At 42.2% G+C, this 20,091-nt stretch overlaps 2 protein-coding genes across 2 annotated transcripts in view; one reads left to right on the top strand and one right to left on the bottom strand.

Annotated features, from left to right (window-relative positions):
- Positions 1–5,318, top strand: part of LOC111146730 (squalene epoxidase) — a 24,892-nt gene extending 19,574 nt beyond the window's left edge. Inside the window, exons 8-11 of the mRNA XM_022502409.1 lie at positions 1,362–1,504; positions 1,943–2,039; positions 3,674–3,761; positions 4,794–5,318. Coding sequence (XP_022358117.1) covers positions 1,362–1,504; positions 1,943–2,039; positions 3,674–3,761; positions 4,794–4,986 — 521 coding nt within the window. The 3' untranslated portion in view covers positions 4,987–5,318. The remainder of the gene's footprint in view (positions 1–1,361; positions 1,505–1,942; positions 2,040–3,673; positions 3,762–4,793) is intronic.
- Positions 5,319–6,870: 1,552 nt separating this feature from the next.
- LOC111146517 (WASH complex subunit 5) overlaps positions 6,871–20,091 on the bottom strand; it is a 61,107-nt gene continuing 47,886 nt past the window's right edge. Inside the window, exons 24-29 of the mRNA XM_022502060.1 lie at positions 19,280–19,383; positions 18,361–18,490; positions 17,466–17,562; positions 14,054–14,207; positions 10,698–10,785; positions 6,871–7,276 (exon numbers count right to left, since the gene is read on the bottom strand). Coding sequence (XP_022357768.1) covers positions 7,220–7,276; positions 10,698–10,785; positions 14,054–14,207; positions 17,466–17,562; positions 18,361–18,490; positions 19,280–19,383 — 630 coding nt within the window. The 3' untranslated portion in view covers positions 6,871–7,219. The remainder of the gene's footprint in view (positions 7,277–10,697; positions 10,786–14,053; positions 14,208–17,465; positions 17,563–18,360; positions 18,491–19,279; positions 19,384–20,091) is intronic.

The raw sequence follows: 20,091 nt of genomic DNA, 5'->3' as shown, positions 1-20,091 counted from the left end.
GCAGGCTCCCTGCTGAGCAGAGAGCCCGATGCGGGGCTCGATCCCAGGACCCTGAGATCATGACCCGAGCCGAAGGCAGCGGCTTAACCCACTGAGCCACCCAGGCGCCCCGAGATACTACTCTTGATATGTTGTGGAGTATGGCTTGGAGGACAGATCAGGCTAAATCCAGTAAGACTATGTAATTATTCCATATGAATGGTGAAAAAAGGTTAAAACTAGGGTTGTGGCTATAGAAATGGAAGGTAGGGAATGGAATCCCATACTTTCTAGGATATAGAATGCGTGCAATGTGGTGACTCATTGGCTGTTGTAGTGAGGGACAGTGAGGCCTCTTGGTGGATTCCAGGTTTCAGGTTTTGGTAATTTTGCCAGCTATTTGATGATATTGGAAATAAAGGAAAAAGAATGCAAGTTTAAGGACGTGTAGGAAGAGGTGATGAGTTCACTTTCGGACATACTGGGTATGAAGTGCTGGTAAGGCATTTGAGTGGAGATGTGTGGAACACCACTGAAGATGTGAGTGCAGAGCTCCAAAGAGAGGTCCGATTGGGAGCTGTTGATACACTATGGTTCCTGAACATAATGGATTGAATTTACTATGGAAAAACAGGCTTAATAAACTACTGATCTTTTAAACAGACTAATGCAAAACAGAATGAAGAAGCTAATTCCAAATGGACATAAACAACATGGCAGCGGTAACTGGTGGAATTAGAAATGTTCTAGGGAAGAGGAGGAATAAAAGCTCTTTGTAGTTTGTGCAGGTTTTTAGTGGGAGATATGAGTCATACATAAATTTCAATTAATATTTGGAGTTTTCCTTTTTATAAGTTAATGTTTATTATATGTATTTTATATTTAGTTGTAAATGTAGAATATTGTGACAGTGCAGAAAAGAACTATCCATAATTTTGTTCCATTAATGTTATTATTATGGTCATCTATTTCTCTCTTAGATTAAATGAAATTAATGCTTTGTTGAAATGTCACCATGAGTGTTAGGTCATTAACCAGGCTGACCGTGGCTGGGGAATCTTTGGCAGCTCAGAAGGTGCACCTAGAGGGCGGCGTTCCTGCTTCTGAAGTTTTGAATCAAGGGGCTCATTTTCAGATAAGATTCAGTCAAGGCTTAGTCCTCTTAATTAACTTCAGATAGGTTTGGAGTATCTTCTTATAACTGCTTTTTAATTCAAACCACAATGTGGCTGTGTATCATCCTCCTGGGCCTACTTTTTTCCCCTTAGAACCGTACAGACATTCATAATGTTTATTAGTTAACAACAAAGAATTTTTGTTTTTGTTTTTGTTTTATGGGATGCATCCAGGATGATGTCATTATCTAAATTCTCTCATTATAGGTGTTCTTCTTTTGGGAGATGCATATAATATGAGACATCCTCTTACTGGAGGAGGAATGACTGTTGTTTTTAAAGATCTGAAATTATGGAGAAAATTGCTAAAGGGTATCCCTGACCTTTATGACGATGCAGCTGTTTTCCAGGTATGATATTATTCTTTGGCAAAAATGTCTCAATAGATTTCTTTCTGGGCCTAAGAGGAATGGGGCCTTATTGGGGAGATCGGTACCCAGGAATCTGATCTCAAGTCCTGGTCTTTAGGCAGTCTTGTTCAGACATAAAGAACCGTGAGCCTGTGCAACCCACAAATCTCACAGAATTTCTAAATTTCTGTGTTTGAATATTATGTCACATTGGATTGAATGGACCACTTTGCTCATAGAAATTGTATATTTTGCTTTAGAGTTTTGGAAATCCCATTCCTTTGGAGATGTTTTGTGTGTATATATAAATGATAAATATAAGATATGCTTACTTATAGATGATCTTCAGGATAAATATCAGTTTGAGGGGATTGTAAACATTAATTTGTGCTTTCCCCCCATGCTTACCATGTAATAAGTGATGTTTTTCTTTTTTAGGCCAAAAAATCATTCTATTGGGCAAGAAAAACATCTCACTCCTTTGTTGTGAATATCCTTGCTCAGGCTCTTTATGAATTATTTTCTGCTCCAGATGGTAAGTATAGATATTTTTAAACGAAAATTACTGAGCTGCAGATTTTTAGCACAGGAAGGGAGCTTAGTTGTAAACAAGTTAGTGATTAAGAGAAATAGTCGTGTTTCCCCAGTCTGCTAGATCCCAAGTGGCGGCCCTTTGTAACTCCATCCTTGAGCAAGATTTTTCGCCTCTAATCATCATGTATCCACCACCTTGTGTGGAGGGCTTAAGACAACCTTCCCAGCACTACTTCAGTAGTGTATCTTTATTAATTCCTCTGGTCCAGATCAGGGCACGCATATCCATAAATGCATAAGTTGTGATAGAGGATCTTTCCGACCGTGAATTAAAATGTAATACAGTTGTTAATCTTTTTCTTCCTGAACACGAGTTTCAATTTCTTTTCGAAGTAGTATTTTTTAAAATGAGTATGAGCTGCATAACAAGTTTGGATTTTGTCTCCTATTACAGTGCACAAGTAAAATGAATCTACCTTTTACTCATTTGGAGTATGTTTTTGTTTTTGTTTCTGTATTGTAAAGTGGCGATGGTCAAGTCTGTATATTAAGGAAAACGTGACTTAGCAGAAGCAGTATTAGAAATGGAGCTAGAGGTGACCATGCCACTGCCCAAGTCCAGCAGCGTAGATTAGTTAATGGTAGATTAACGAAACTCGATGTGTAGGTTTTCAGGAATAAATGTAATTCCAGTCCTATTACTTCAGATATATACAACAAAGCTACTTCTGTGAACTGGCCAGGGTCCCAGCGATCTATGCTTTGGTGACTCGAGTACAAAAGATAATACAAGTACCTTCTGTAGCCTCTACATGCATTATTCTTGCTAAAAGAAAAAAAAAAAAACCAACTCACTGATTGTGTTTGCCAGTCAAACTTCTCTTGCCTGTTGGTATGGAAGCTGAAATGGCTGGGTGGGCAAGTAAAAAGGGAAGAATCAAGTTTTGAGTTGTTCAAAGTGCTTCTTTTTAAGCTTTCCTAAGCTCTTGATTTTCTTACATTATGAATTTGAATCTGTCAACAAAAGACTTTTTTTTTTTAATTTTATTTTTTATAAACATATATTATATTTTTATCCCCAGGGGTACAGGTCTGTGAATCGCCAGGTTTACACACTTCACAGCACTCACCATAGCACATACCCTCCCCAATGTCCATAATCCCACCCCCCCTCCCAACCCCCCTCCCCCCATCAACCCTCAGTTTACAAAAAACTTTTAAAAAGTTATGAAAGATTAGAGGAAGAAAGAGTTTTATTGGAGTAACTGTACCATATTACATCTTTCTTTAATCTGTTCTAAAGAAAAAATCTAGGTATACCTTAAAGAAACATTTATTCCAAATAAAATTATTGGTTGATAATACTGTGTTGTGAGGGTTTAATCAGTCACTTTGAAAAGTATGAAAAACTATACAGATCTAAGGCATTGTTAATGTTTACCTTCATAGCTGTCCTTTTACTTGATAGTTTACTGCTCAGAGATACAAGTTGGGTATCTTAGAGACTGGGAATTTGGTTTCTAGAATTGTGTTTTTGAACAAAAAGTTTGCAGAATATTTGCATCACTTGATGAATTTACAACACAGTCAAGGAAATAACTTTTAAACAACTTTAACTTCCAAATTTTATTTTAGATTCCCTACATCAACTAAGAAAAGCCTGTTTTCTTTATTTCAAACTTGGTGGAGAATGTGTTGCTGGTCCTGTTGGGCTGCTTTCTGTGTAAGTTTTGTTGATACAAAGGAACCAGATCTTTCAGATTTTCTTTGGACTGCTCAGTTTATGAATAACTGCAAGTCTTTCTTCCTTCTACATTTTGTCAACTTTACTGTCCCTAAGAAGCCCAATCAGAAAGTTGCTCAGAGAAATGAAGAAAGCAACATTTAGCCCTGTGTTTTACTTCTGGGAAAACAGTGTTGAATAGAAGCTGGTGGTAGATGAGGCCAAAGCTCTGATTAAAATAGAAGCTTGGGGCGCCTGGGTGGCTCAGTGGGTTAAATCCTCTGCCTTCGGCTCGGGTCATGATCTCAGGGTCCTGGGATAGAGCCCCGCATCGGGCTCTCTGCTCAGCAGGGAGCCTGCTTCCTCCTCTCTCTCTGCCTGCTTGTGATCTCTGTCAAGTAAATTAAATAAAATCTTAAAAAAACAAAACAAAACAAAACAAAACAAAACACCAGAAGCTTGTTTTTTTGCCAGTGGGTTTAACCACATGATCTGACCTGTGGGAGCCGTGGATAATAGAGGAATCTGTATTAAAAATTTACTTTGATTAAGGTGCAGGGACTTGTGAAACTCACTAATGGTTTTGACAGTGCAGACATATGTAGAATTATTCTTGAAAAGTCTGCACAGTAAAATTCTTTAAGTCTGTTCTCATTTGTCTATAATCTGAAATGTCAATACTGTTCCTTCTGTAAAACCTAAGACTCACACAGGTCAGGCCATCCAGGTACTTCAGGCAGAGATCTCAAGAACAGTGAAAGAAAACAGCTTCACACATACAGTGTATGTCAAACAGACTTAGAGTTCCTGGCTTCTCTGACAGACGGGTATATTCTAAGGAGTTTCTTATAAGAACATTTATTTGTCCCTGCTGTCAGAGCACAGGCAACACAAGCTTCCAGAGTCCTCTAGAATGCAGAATATGTGTTTAGTTTTATAGGAGATATGTAATTAGAATCTTTCTATGAGTAAATTTTAATTGCTGGGTCTTACTAATACATGCATTTTTTTTTTTTTTTTTTTTTTTTACAGCCTGTCTCCTAACCCTCTCATTTTAATTGGACACTTCTTTGCTGTGGCAATCTATGCCACATATTTCTGCTTTAAATCGGAACCTTGGATTACAAAACCCCGAGCCATTCTCAGTAGTGGTGCTGTATTGTACAAAGCATGTTCTGTAATATTTCCTCTGATTTACTCGGAAATTAAGTACCTGGTCCATTAAACTTATAGGGGAACCATTTGTGAACAAGTATTTGGAACTCACCAAGTCCTAAGAGACTTTTGGAAGAGGATGTACATAGCATAGAACTATCCCACTTCTAAAGTGGAAACTCCTGGACCAAGATTGGGGTTAATTCATTTTTGAAGTTATCTGTATATAAACATGTAAATACATACTTTGCAATTTAAAATGAAGGGTAAAGTAGACATTTAAAAGAAATGATTTTATCTTAAATTAGTGCTAACACTGAGGAACTGTGGTTTTTCTTTTGAATTTAGTATCTGGGAGGAGTCATTGTGGGACATGCAAATAAAGTGAGGAATGAACTGTAATGTCTTTTTGTCTCTGTTGTGGCCTTGAGGTAGCCTCGTGATCATGGGAAGGAAAACCAAAGCGGGATGGAAAATGCAAAGGGAAGCCTGTTCTGTGAAATAACTGATGTTGGGGAAGTTGCCTTAAAAATCTCTGGACTTGATTTTCCTCATGTATCCTATGAGGCAACTTTAAGGTTCTCCTCTGGGTTTTTTGGAAACACCAGGTTCACAGGAACACAATCAGGGCTTTATAAGTTCCATTATATAACATGACTTAGCCAGGCTAGGATTACTTACAGAAGCAGTGAATGAACAAACAAGCATTCGTAATATCTGGCATAATGCTTAGAAATCAGAATTCACTGAGTTTTTGTATATTTCAAGAGACTGTGGACATCAGAAAGGTATCATAAAATTTCAGCAAATCCCTAAATATCACTAAAGTCACTCCCCCTGAAAGAACAGTAACGCATACCTTGGAATGTTACATAACTACTTCAGATTATAATGATAAGGGCAGAAAGAACTTAAAAAGCTTCTGTAACAAAAATTACTCTTTTTCACCTTGTCAGTTGTCTCCATTGAGGATTGGTCACTAGCCAAATCGCTCGTGGTGTTGGTCACATACATCATTTGCCTCATTTTATTTTTTATTTTTTATTTTTATTTTTATTTTTTTAAAAGATTTTATTTATTTATTTGACAGAGAGAAATCACAAGTAGGCAGCGAGGCAGGCAGAGAGAGAGGAGGAAGCAGGCACCCTGCTGAGCAGAAAGCCCTATGTGGGGCTTGAACCCAGGACCTGGGATCATGACCTGAGCCGAAGGCAGCGGCTTAACCCACTGAGCCACCCAGGCGCCCCTCATTTGCCTCATTTTAGCAGCATACGGTGGACCCATTCACTCGGTTCTGTGAAAGTCCCCTCTGGTTTATCCCATACTTTTCTAGTTAAAATCTCACTTTGTCAGATCAGGCCTTTTTAGCAGCTGGCTTTCTTTGGGGGCCATTTTCACATAGAACCAAATATCTCACTTCATGCAGTTACTGATTACAAATGGAATACAGCAAGGTATTTTTGAGATGTGGCTGTAGGATGGCCATGGACTGACTGGCTAAGTTCTCATGTACTGTACCAGCGTCCCGGTGTGCGACAATTCCAAACTCCATACGTGCAGGGAAACAATTTGCTTATAAAATGCTGTGCTCAGCCTCCAGTAGGCTGGATCACTGGGCTGGGGCTTAGGTTGCTGAGGAAGGGAGGGGAGGATGGAAGGAGCAGCTGAAGTTGGGAGACCTACAGAAGGAATACTGAGAACCCCCCAGGGTCTCTGATTGGAAGAGGACAGTGAGCCTCAGACACCAAGAAATATCCATGGTATGTGGTCCACTGATTGCATGGTGTCTGTGTTTGCTACTGGTCCAGCTCTCACCACCCGCCTGCCAGCCTGTTGTGGGTGTATCCAAGGGACCTACCCAACATACCTCTTACCTTCTGGAAAAGATTTTTTTTTTTTTTTTAACAGGATGAATATACAACTTTGTAATCACAGGCAGAATGAGAACTTTGGGTACTGGCAATACTATTTTACTGAAAATCCAGAGTTGAACAAATAGTTCTTTAGAACATAAAACTAAATGGATTTATATGTAACAATGACATTCAGCATTTATAAGAGGCAGTACAAAACCGTGTTCTGCTTCTCCATGATACAAATTGCATATAATACCATGATTTGAACAATATTTATATTAACTAGCGCCATGAGATACATCTTACTTAGAATATCTGATGTTTCCCACAATTAAGGGGGAAAAGGCAGTTCTATGAGCAGCTGAGTTTCTTCGCTTCTAAATTCCTTTTAGTAATGGGAAGATTTAAGGACAACCCTTTCACTGAAGAAGCAGATGCCAAAAAAGTCTACAGTACTGTTCTGAATTCATCAAAAATGAAATTAGGCACGTGAGCTTCAGCAACCTGAAACCATGAAACAGAAACGTTAAATTACTCATAGTGTTCTAATTCAGAAGTTCAGAATTTTCCACATGAAAGTTAAATGAAAACATGCTTTGGAGCAAGGGGAATCAGGGGAGCGCTGGATTCACAGAGGTGGACTGCTCCTCAAAACTGCTGGCTTCTGTTTCCACTGTTCCTCACCCTGGGGTCTAACTTCTTGGCACTGCCGTCTGAGGGAATGCTGTACAATGCTCCCTGTCTCCTCCTTGGTTCAGAGGCACTTGGACCTGCTAGGAACGCACAGGCCTCTGGGAAGTACGAAGAGGTCATCTCGGGTCATCTTACCATTCACTGATGACCCACCCGGAGAACAGCATGTCACAAGTGACAGGCAAGAGAGGGAAGAGGAGGAAGGGCCTGAAAAGCATGCATTCCTTAACTGTTCTTAGGGGAACCCCTGAGAGGGGTGGAGGAGGGTGAATGGGTAGAATGTAGAGCCAGGTGACCTCCAACTGCTAGAAAAGGGTATTTTTTAAAAGCAGTGTTTGTTTTTTCTGATTATAAAGGTATCACCCGCTACTTAGAGGAAATGTAGCAAGTAGCAGAGGAATGTAAAAAATCATCTCTCATCTTAACCCCTTAGACAAAACTAAACCTGATAATTGTTCTATAATGAATCCCTCTAATTTACACATACATGTGTGTGCACGTGCACAAACACATTCAAAATTAGGATCACATAATCTTGTGTCCTTCACCTCTGCTAAATCTTTTTTTTTTTTTTAAAGATTTTATTTATTTATTTGACAGAGAGAGATCACAAGTAGACAGAGAGGCAGGCAGAGAGAGAGAGGGAAGCAGGCTCCCTGCTGAGCAGAGAGCCCGATGTGGGACTCGATCCCAGGACCCTGAGATCATGACCTGAGCCGAAGGCAGCAGCTTAACCCACTGAGCCACCCAGGCGCCCACCTCTGCTAAATCTTAATGAACATCCTTGCACACATATGTTTGTGAACTTTTGCACATATATCCAGCAGATAAATTCCAGGCAGTTGAATTGCTGGGACCAGGTGAGTATATGACAAGTTTTTTTTGTTTGTTTGTTTTTTAAATAAAGCCAAACTGCCCTCCTATAGGATAAACAATTTACACTGCCATTGACAGTACTGAGAAGTCCTATATCTCCAAAGCCTTCCATGCAGTGGGAGCCCAGCATTTAACTTTTTATCAACTGGAGTAAAAAACTGGGTTGGTGGAAACAGTAATTTTACTGTTACTTTGATTTGTGACTCTTGAATTAAGGTCGAACATTTTTACAAATACTATTTGTATTTCTTTTCCTGAAAACTGCCTGTTACTATCCCTTGCCCATTTCTGTTTTTGTTTTCTATTGGATTGGTTATCTCTTTCTTATTCATCTAGAAGAACATGTTATAAATCAAGAAAACCAGTCCTTTGTTAATATTTTCCCCCATTTTTTTAAAATTAAGAGACATTTGACAGGATTGTATCATTACATTCAGCATTCATAAGAGATCAGATCTCTAAATTTTCTTTCTGGTTTCCTCCTTTGTTGTTTATCTAGAAATTTCTGAGAGCTCATACATATTTGTATAGGATTTCTGAATTTATTGGTTCCATTTTCCACATGATCTATAATTTACTTTGATACACGAAAGACGGGAATAGACTAAGTGGCTAATTTTTAACCACATAATGAACTAACTGTGCCAGCAATGTTGACTACAATATTTCCTTTCTCCCCTTATTAGAGAGGCTACTTTTCCTCAGGTACAACTGTATGCACTTGGATTTGTTTATAGACTACATATTCTGAACTACCAATCCATCTATTGGGTTTCATACCAGTACCACACTATTGATTTTTGTAGTTCTACAGTATTTTTACATACTTGGTATGTTCTAATATTTTCTTTTTAAAAAATTCTACTTTTGGCCCGAGGTCTAGAAAATTTAAAAAAATTTTCCCACCCCCCACCCAAGGTAAAAAAATTATCTGGGATTTTGGTTGGAGCCACAATAAACCTAGAATCTAATAAGAACTACTATTTGAGTTTCCTCATTCAGAGATGGACTTAGAATTTTTATAGTTTTTTCTAAACTGTTATTTTTTTCTAAACTGCCCTTCTTATAGAGGTTATAACTCCTGACTATTTGTTAATTCTGCAAGTGGAATATTTTTCACATCCTATTTTTGAATTGGTTATTAGTGTATCTACCTTTTACATTATATATATCTAATATATATCTAACATATATATATATATATATATATCTAATCAGTTTTGTAAGCTTATTATTTTAATAGTTTTCCGCATGATTCTAGTGGGGATTCAAGGAAGACAATTACATCCTCAATAAATAATACAAATTTGTCTTTCTTTATGCATTTTAAAATGCTCACTTCTTGGGACGCCTGCGTGGCTCAGTTGGTTAAGCGGCTGCCTTCCGCTCAGGTCATGATCCCAGCCGTCGTGGGATCGAGTCCCACATCCGGCTCCTTGCTCGGCAGCGAGCCTGCTTCTCCCTCTGCCTCTGCCTACCACTCTGTTTGCCAGTGCGAGGGCTCTCTCTCTCTCTCTAACAAATAAATAAATAAACAAACAAATCTTAAAACAAAACAAAACTCACTTGTTGTTTTATTGCCTTGAGCCTGAACGACAAAAGTAGCAGCCAGAGTCAGTATGGCCATATTACTCTTATAGCGCGGACTTTAATGGGAATGGTGTTAGCTTCACTACTAAGTATGCTGTTGCTAATTTTTAAAAAGTCGTCTTTCGCTTTTGTTATTTAAAAAAAAAGGGGGGGTGTCTTTGATCCCTAACCCACTAATTTTTAAAAATAAGAATGGCTTTTCAGAATCTACCCAAAATCTTATTTTTAGTATCAAGCTCTGCCCTTTGAGCGAAAACTTATCAAAGTGGAATTACTAGTGAGACAGGAAAAGGAAAGAATATCTTAGAGGGTAAAACAAAGCCATTTTTGGAAACTCTGGCCAAATATTTCAGTTGCGGTGTGATCATAACCAAACTTGATATGGGACCCAGGTGTTCGGCGACAGGAACCAACCAACCACAGAACTATTTCCCTGCCCGGCCTCTTAAGGACTTCCCTCCGGGACTGCCCACCCGAGCGGCTCCGGAACCGGAACCAGAACCGGAACCGGAAGCAGGACTGAACCGGGTGCGGCGCTGACAAGACAAGGGTGTGGTAGAGCAAGAGGAGTGGGGACGTGCTGTGAGAGGCACGCTGGCGTCTCGCGCTGCGCGGTGAAGGAAGCGCCCTCACAGCCTTGGGTCAGAGCAGGGGCGCGGGGCAGCCGCCCAACACGGGCTAGTGGGGTGCCCTCCCGCTGAGTCTGGGGCCACCGTAATGCCATCTTTCCACAGCAAGGGCTTTAGTGTCATGATGCGGTGCTTACCCTCCTGGGCAGCTTTGTGTACCGGACGTAATCCTCCAGGAACAGAAGGGCGCCCACGACGTCCGCAGGCATTTCAGGGATCTTCTGGCTGCAACGGAGAACACTCTGGATCAGTTCACGGCCTCGCACAGGGCAGGGCAAGTCCGCTCGCTCCTTCACCTGCTTTCTCAACACTTCTGCCCTTGCTAATGAGAGGAGGGTTCTCCTGTGTAAAACCTGTGCAGTTACAGTGCCTCAGGGCCAGGAGCAAACAGATGTTAGTAATTTTTTTTTTTAAGAATTTTTTTTTTTTTAAAGATTTTATTTATTTATTTATTTGACAGACAGATCACAAGTAGGCAGAGAGGCAGGCAGAGAGAGACAGGAGGAGGCAGGCTTCCTGCTGAGCAGAGAGCCCGATGCGGGACCGATCCCAGGACCCTGAGATCATGACCTGAGCCGAAGGCAGAGGCTTTAACCACTGAGCCACCCAGGCGCCCCAGAAGTTAGTAATTAAGAGAAGAGCCAGGCCTGTCCGACTGGGGTTTTCCCTTCAAGTCTCCGTTGGGCCTTTCAACAGAACGTACCAGAAGCACGAATGCCAGCTCCCAAACTGGCAGATGAGGACTTAAACCTTGTTACTGTAGCCTCTAAATTCCAACGACAGATTAGTCAAGTCAAAGGGGAGGCCAGTCTCTGGAACCCCGTCTTGATCTCCAGAACACGACCTAGAGGATAAGGTCTGCGCTGACTGGTTCCCGAGGGCCTCCAAACATGGTGCCCGCAGGCTGTCCAGCCTCCTCCCCCTCACCCCCTCAGCCCTCCACAATTCATCCTCATCGGTGGGCAGGTCCCTGAACAGGCCACACCTTCCCACCCCACTGGTGTCTGCGGCTCCAGTTTGCTCTGTCCGTGTACTTGAAAGTAAACTTCTAGGCCCTCTTCCAGTTCCAGCCTGGGTTCTGCCCTCTTTGGAAGTCCTCCCTCCTCCCTGACTCCTCTGGGCACTTAGGCTTTCATCATACTTAGTATCTGCCCCCAAGACTCCGAACACTTTCAGTTGTTTGTGTGCAGGCTTCCTTGAGGGCCTGGGTCCTGTCTTTATCTGTTTCCAGCATCTGTGACTGTAGCGGCAGCTACTCTGTATTGGAAGGTGTCAAATACATACAACATCTAGTAACTTTCTCTGTGGGATCCTCCTTGTTCATTCATACAACCACTGTGTTGCCAAGCACTGTTCTGGGGCAGGGAATGCAGCAAAGGCTGTGACAGTCTTGTGAAGCTCACATTCTTTCTGCACATCAAAAGGAACTTTAGGTCTTAAAATTATTTCCAGTTTAGGTACAGACTGGCATCTTCTGATTAACATAGGATTTCATGAAACTGGATTACCTATTTCCCTGATGATTTTTTGCTCTTGAAAAGAAGGCTGAAGAGTGATTACACCTGGAAAAGTTGCCACAGCTCTGGATCTTTCAGTGTGTGCCCAGGGCCGTGTCTATACTTGCTCTGCTCACGGTGAGGGAAGGGAAAGGGCCTCCGTGCATCCCAGGTTCCTCATGTCACTTCCCTTAGCCAGATCAGAAACCCAGAGCCGCAGCAACACCTGCCTCCTGAGGACCTCTCTCAGGGTCCCCAGAAACATGCTGCGCCACAGCCACACCTTGTGGTCATCAGTGAGGAACAACCAGGATGAAGGACTTGCCAATTCTTGACAGATGGGGAGCTATGAGCTGGGGTGGCAGGTGTGGAGGTTTCTTCCCAATCCCCCTGTTCTGACTTGAACTTGGTCCTTGGCTCCCTGGTCTAGAGCCCAGACCCAGCATTAGGTTTCTAGGTGCCTCTCGTGTTCCTTTGCAACCAACCTCATTTTGTGATCACTACAATCTCATCTCTGAGACTTTCCTACCCTTCCGAACTACCTTCTGTGTTTCAGTTATTAAAAAGTGTGCTGTTTGAAGCAAGTCTCACCATCTGTCCTAGAAAAACATCCAGCGTGTGTTTGTTGTTCAGTCCATTAACTAAGATGAGGAAGAACTCTACTGACTGAGGCTCGTGGGGAAAAGATGTCAGGATTTAAAAAGAATGCAAGGTCACTATGAGCCAGGTGTATCCAACAGATGTCAAGAACCTGGTAGTACAATTTTAGCTGCCCTGCACTCCACTAGGGGCCCAGGTAGTCCTCTCAAGAGGTTGGCGGATTTTGGAATCTCAGTACAGGCTTGGAAGCCACAGAAAATGTAGAGAAGAGGGTCAATAGCCAACTGGAACCCCCAGAAGAGGTCACAGACACGGTGAGCGGTCACAGCGTGGTGCATAGGAATAGGAATGGGTAGAAGCAGCTTATCTAAAGGAAAAGGAGACCTAAGGCAGCAGCCTGATGTCCACGATGTGGGGTGAAGCAAGGGAAGGAGACTGCATTTATTCTAATTTCAGAGCGTAGAGGAAGGCACAACGAGTGACAATTCAGAGACAGGATGAAATTCTCCACATGTCACAATCAGTGACTTTCTGGGGCCAGGCACACAGCCACACGCATCCAGCGTTGCCTTGAGAGGCGATGGGGCCGCACCAGTGGCCGGATCCCAGCAGAGGCTGGAGGATTCCTGCCAGGGATGTCTGGGCACTGATTCATGCCGTGGGTGGAAGGTTAAGTAAATGGCCTCTGGAATCATGTCTGATGAGGACTGCTTTGTCAGGTCCCATTAGTTTTTAAGTTAAACTGACCAATGTGACCAAGTGGTAGTCTTCCTGACTTTGGATGTGCAACATGCCCGAGGAATTTATTTAGGTGCCTGCCTGCCTTTAGAGTAACTGAGGAGGCTCAGGACCAGCATCTCATGCAAATAACTTTTTTTTTCTATCTCAGAAAAGCCACATTTTGGTGGGGTAGGGTGGGAGAAAAAAGGTTTATGAAACTTGTATCCAATAGGAACTTACATGTGATTTCTGTTCCCTCCTACACCGCCACCCTAGGCTATGCCCAGGCTCTGACATGGATGTGCTCGCTGACTCCCACTGAAAGGTATGAGGCCATCCCAAGCCAGTGCCCCAGCTGGACAGCTTGGGCTCCCTGAGCTCTGAGCACAGTGCCAAGACAGCAAAGGAACAGGCCTGCACTCTCTTCCCCATGGGGGTCGCTAATCCTGGTCATGACTTGCTCATTCTTGCCAAATCACTGTGGAGTGCACTGAGGGGGCTTCCCCAGCAGGGTGACAAAGGAGGGGTGCACCTTTGGTTCCTGCCAACAAGTTGTGCCCTGACTTGCTTCGCACAGCAGGGTAAGCTGTGAATTCCCATCTGCACTAGGGAGGTAATGAGAAGAATTTGGAATGCAAGGTCCCCGGCCCCCTCTGTAACATTAATTCCTTCGGTACCTTGTGCACTGCTCCACTGTGGAGCGGATAAACTGGCCGATCAGCGCCAGGAACTGTTCAGTGTACCGGGAGTGAAACTGCTTTAGCAGGGTGAGCAATCCCAGGACAAGGGGCGGCCAGTCCACGGGGTCAGCAGGCTTCCGGCAGACCATTCCTGCAAGGAGCGACAAATGAGGAATTAGACCATTAAGCAGAGTGCTTGCCTTTGGTGATGTTCATTCAGTGGCCATGTCTGTGATCATCAAAGTGTTTGGGGACCGCACCATTTCCAGCAGATGACTATCTGGAGGGAATGATAACTCTGGACTCATTTGAATTGGGCCTGGGGTCAGTAGGGGCTTCTGGTGGTCTGATGCAACATAATAACAATGGTGATAGTGACTGATTTTTATAATCACCATCACTGTCTCTTTTGGGTAATATGTGCCATTGTAGGAAAGTTGAAACTTATAAATGAAGGTAAATGAGAAGGTGAATGTTACCTATAAGCATCTTCTGTTGGCGGCAGCATAGTAGTGCTAGATGTACTAAACCACCCTCTCAAATGAAAGCAGTGTAAATCTTGGATAACATAACTAAGAAGTATCTTTAAACACTATGTCGAACGTTATACAATAAAAGATCTATCTGCAGGAGCCTAGACACTAGAAAGAAGGAAATGTGGGAGTGAGTGAGCACCAAAACTGGTTTTTGCACTAAGAATTTCTTCCCCAATCTGGAGACCTTGGCCTTCTGCCCAGATGGCTACAAGGGTCCAGGAGCTAGAGCTTAGACTCTTTGAGGGGAGACACAATACTGAAAAAGAACAAAGTTAGAAGACTTCTATCACCTGATTTCAAGACTTATTATAAAGTTATAGTAATCAAGGCAGTATTGGCATGAGGATAAAGAGATCAATGGAACAGAAGAGAAAATCCAGAAATAGTCCCACCCTTATATGAACAATTGAATTTCCAGAGATATCCCAACGATTTAATGGAGAATGAGAAATCTTTTCAATAAACGGTGCTGAAACTGGATATCCTTACACTGTACATAGAAAGTAATTTTCAATGGACCACAGACCTCATTGTAAGAGCTAAGACCACAAAGCTTCTAGGAAAAAACAAAACAAAACATAGAAGACTATCTTCATGACCTTAGGGTTAGTCAAAGATTTCTTAGGATACACAAAGGACAATTATAAAGGAAAACTGGATAAATCAGATATTATTAGTATTGAACATTTCTGCTCATTAAAGTCACCAGCAAGAAAATGAACAGGTAAACCAGAGTCTGTGAGAAAAACTCAGTACCTAATAAAGAATTTGTATCCATGACATATAAATAACTCTTACAACTCAGTGATTAAAAAAAAAAAAAAAAAGCTATTAACCTAATTTAAAAACAGGAAAAAGACTTGAACAGACACTTAAAGAAAGATAGAAAGAATGCCCACAAAGCACATGAAAAAGTGCTCAGTATCATGAATCATTAGGGGAAGGTAAATGAAAACTATGAGATACCGCATACCCCCATCAGAACGGTTAAAATTGAAAAGACTAACATTGCCAAATGCCTCTGGGATGTAAAATGTACAACACTTTGGAGAAGGCGTTAGGCCAGACAGGCTTTCAGATCCTGCATCTGGATTCTTGTGAAGACTGGGCCATCCCTTACTTAAGCCAGATATGCCCAAACAGGTTATCTTGATTTTCCTAACCTGGGTCTTGGCAACTCTGAATCTACTCAGTGCCCAGTGTACCAGACAATGATGGTAATCAGAACATGGAGAAATAACCCTTTCCAGCTGGAGAGCAGCAGCGATGCTTACAAAAGCTTCCTTCCAGTCTGAGTGTGGCCCACGGAGATTGTGCCCTGAACACAGATCAAGGCAGGCAGGCGTTTCTGAGATCAGTCTTGACAGCGACACACAGCAAGGTTACCTATGTGTTTTCTGGGTCTCCAAGCATCCTGACGTTTCTTCCTATTCCTACTTTTCATTATTTTGCCTCTCAGATTAACACAATCTAATTCATGAAGAGAACTGTTGTCAGATATAGAAACATCTCTAAGACATGATGGGGTTTATTTGTTTTGTTTAAAGATCTGGAATTCGACGGAATAGTGAAATGCTTCCTGTGAGCAGCTAAGAATGAGACCAGTGAACAAATAGTCTTTGATGAAGACAAGATTATCTTCATGCACTGACAGTCCATCGTTATAAAGGGTCACGTATTCTTGTTTAGTTCTAATACAGAGACAACAGCGGGACAACACGACTCTTGAGATAAACTCCTAAGTCCGCCCTGGGGTGGTTCTTTAGGTTGATTTTGACCAATATACAGAAAAGGACTTAGCATCAGGGCAGAGCTTGTTCTGGTGCCCTGTAATGTATTAGGTATTTTTAAAAATCCAGTTGGCCTGCGAGGTTAAGTAACTTGGCCAAAGTCACACAGGTGAGTGCTGGTGGAGCCGGAATCCAGACTCATGTTCGTCCCTCAGTCCCACCAGCAGTATTACCGGGGGCCACCATGCTCTGCATTCTGTGGCAGGGGCATGTCCTTATGGGAGCTGTGTCTGGAATCAAGGAGTATTTCTGAATGAGAGAATAAAAACCTTATAGCCATTCCACATCTTTATCCTTAAAAAGTTTATGGAATAGGAATGGGAAATAGCCCAAGGAAGAAATTCATTTTGAAATTGCTGGTTAAGAAATAGCACATTTACAGGAAAGCACTATGATACTTTTAAAGTAAATTAAACTTGATAGTGGATTTGACAAAGCTCAACTGTGATACAAAGTTTGGAGGCAGAAGATGGACCTGGGAAACTCTTAGAAAAGTGTTTATAAAAATTGTCAAAATAAGTGATTAATGGCAAAAAAAAAAAAAAAAAAAAAGAGGCTCTGTGCCAGCACAGGACAAACATACTGAAAGACTTCGGTAGTTTGTTTGTTTGTACCAAAGAGTTTCACATGTCATCACAGGTACAGACCTCGTAAAGTACTGGGGGTATGCCTGTGTCAATCTTGCCTTCACTGTACTGTTACTTTTCATACCGCAGCTCCTGCTATGCAGGAGGCACACGGCACCCCTTAGAATGGGACGGTAACCAAAGGAAGTTTCTCTCACACCATCAGCTGCCTAAACATTAATGAGAGAAGCAAAGATCCCACACCTTTTACAAGTTGGTTAATTAATCTTTGGAAGTTAAGGGTGGACTACATTTGGTTAATGGTAAATCCACTGTCTACACCTCACGAAGGGATATTGTACTTCACAGGCTCAAAGTCGTGCATTTTATCAGCATGCCTCTGACTAAGAAAAGATCTCACTGGTGACACAGCATTCTCCATACAAAGAGCTGGTTTGTGAGGTATTAATCCATTACTGTGTTACGGTAACTTCTTGTAAGGAATGCCATACAGTACCTAGGTTTTTGTTGTACTGAAGTTTTGGCAACTGTGCGATCAAAAATAGGAAGTTGACAACTGGAAAGTAGGGTAAGCGCTTTGTTGTGATGTATATCTGGAAAGAGAAAGGTAAGAAAAATTGACGGCTTCTTCCCAAGGCACAATACCACAGAACCCATGTTCAAATGGAAAGCTTCCATTTTCTTTCATTTTGCTCTTCAAGCTACCGAAAACAGGGATGGTTCCGCTGATCTGCTGCCTGCAGAGTCTGATGTAACACCACTGATCCCTGTGAACATAAATCCCTCTATAAAAATGAGCCCTTCTGGGAAAGAAACAATTTTGTCTGGAGATGAGCAGTTACTTTCTCCTCAGATCCTCTTCATGTCATTCCCAAAGGGAGAGGGAAAAGGGTGATGAGTGAGGATGGGACATGTCACGGAGCAGTCTCCTTGCTTGCTTGGTGCACACAGTACAGTCCGGGCATACCCAGCCACCTCCCTCCCTCCCTCAGCTCCCTGGGAGGCTTGGCTCTGGTCAGACTGTCTGCCTCCAATGCTCGCCCGTGCGGAGCCCTAGGGAAGTCCTCAGGCTCTGACCCTCAAGTTCCTCACCCGATGATGGCCCGTTTCATGGGGCTGCGGAGATGATGGGACATCACCCACAGTCGGGACTAACAGGGCTTCGCACAAGGTGAGCACTCATAAATTGTTAGCTGCTGATTAGGTTCACAAGCTTTTGTCCAAAACCCAGGGGATCATACAGATTTCCTATTTTACAGGTTTTAGAAAGGTCATACAGGGTCCAGGGTAACACCCTATCATCAAAGTCATCAGTATTTCTGCTCTCCGGGCCAAATCTCCTTGGGGACCATCCATCTCCCTCCACTCCACTCCATACTTGAGTCATTGACCTTATTCAATGGGTTGTGGATGCCAGCTGCCTCCAGGTAGGCTGTGATCTCGTATAAGAGCGTGTTGTCTTCTTTGGGGTAAGGGAGTGAAGGGTCCTGATAATGGGCTTCGATATCTGCCAGGAGAGCCCTGTGTGAAGAAAAACAACCCAACACAGAACAGGGATAAACGTTAGAGATGAACACAATTCATACAACAGTTAACACAGGCTATGACGTGATCTTTCCAGGCCTTGGTTTCATTTGTAAAATGAGGGCTTGATCCTCCTAATTCTTAATTTCCATACCCGTGATTGGTTGTTCAGTGGAAAACGTGATCTAGAATTACTTTATCTTTTGTAGTTAACCCAAATCGAATGCTTTTGCTGTTCCAATTTTTATGAATTGATGGAACTGTTTTCAATACCTGCTTTGTCAAAAGCACTGACTTACTGACTGGCAAGAAGAGATTACTTATTTTAAAGTAGAGATTGGGAATGAGAGCCTGTTGCTGGGGAGATGGAGGATATGACTTTACTTCGGGACGTGTGCCCATAGCCAGTCCTGGTAATTAGCACGCTTCAAACAGCCCTCCGGATGATCAGTGACTCAGTCCTACAGAAATCCAGGTGTGGATTTTGGTAATAATTGCTTTCTTAATCTGTGCAAGTCTTTTAGCACAATGTCTGATGTGTATTAAGTGATAACTAGGTGTTGACTAAATAAATGAATTCATCAATAATAGAGCAAGACCAAGGGACAAGATTGAGCAAAGAGGCTCATAAAGACAGATTTGATTATCCATGGGACAGCAGGCTCTGAATTCAGACAGCCTTCTTACCCGAAGAGTGTAAAAGGGTAAGTACTGAAGAAATTGGGGTGCTAATCGATAATGAACAATCCAGACTCCTGGATGGCTGTTTTGAATGCAGGCACTTACTTATTGAGATTCTCCAGAGCGGCTGCCAGATGTTTGGAGTCAAACCGACAAGAATAATTGAGTTCATTGGCAATCTGTTGTCTCAGAATCTGCATCTGCCCCACCTGGGAATGAGCAAAAGGAAGAAGAGGTAGAGCACACAGTGCTTCCAGGTGACAGTGAGGAGGCAAACACGAAGATGACAATTTTTTACTGGAAGGATCACAATGTTCTACAGGAAAATCCAAGGATTTCCTGGACTGGCTCCATGGCTAAGACCAGCCTCATTCCTGATGGAGCACAAGGATCATCTGGATAGACTCCTGTACACCAACCTCAAGTATCTCCGAAGTCTAATATTTTACAAAGTGACATTACTGGTCAGTTGTTCACATGTTAAAGGTGTCTGTTCTGAAGCTCTATTTATGATCTTTTGAAATAAGTTCTCCAAGCTTAGTAGCTGCTAATGAGAAACCCTACTTCCTTCATTTGTCCTAAGCTGAACTTTCTTGAGTACCAAAAGATGCTGTATCACTCTGTTACTCTAAAATTTGGTGGATATACGCCTATCCACATCACCCAGAATTGAAGATCATATGACCTGGGTTATAAAATAAACTATAAAATCTTCCAAAAGGCCCTTCTAACAATGATAACCCCTCATCCAAGGGTTCCTAAACTTGTTCTGGTACCTTGGACCTCTTTGGGAATCTGGTGAAGCCTATCGACACTGTCTCAGAATAATTCTTTTCAATGTGCAAAATAGGGGTGCCTGGCTGGCTCAGTACAGCATGTGACTCTTGATCTTGGGGTTATAAATTTCAGCCCCACAT

This window comes from Enhydra lutris, unplaced genomic scaffold (genome assembly GCF_002288905.1).
Source record: "Enhydra lutris kenyoni isolate GAN:26980312 unplaced genomic scaffold, ASM228890v2 scaffoldscaffold14, whole genome shotgun sequence".
Classification (NCBI taxonomy): Eukaryota; Metazoa; Chordata; class Mammalia; order Carnivora; family Mustelidae; genus Enhydra; species Enhydra lutris.
Note: the sequence above shows the minus strand (reverse complement) of the source record. Positions and strands in the feature narration are given on the sequence as shown.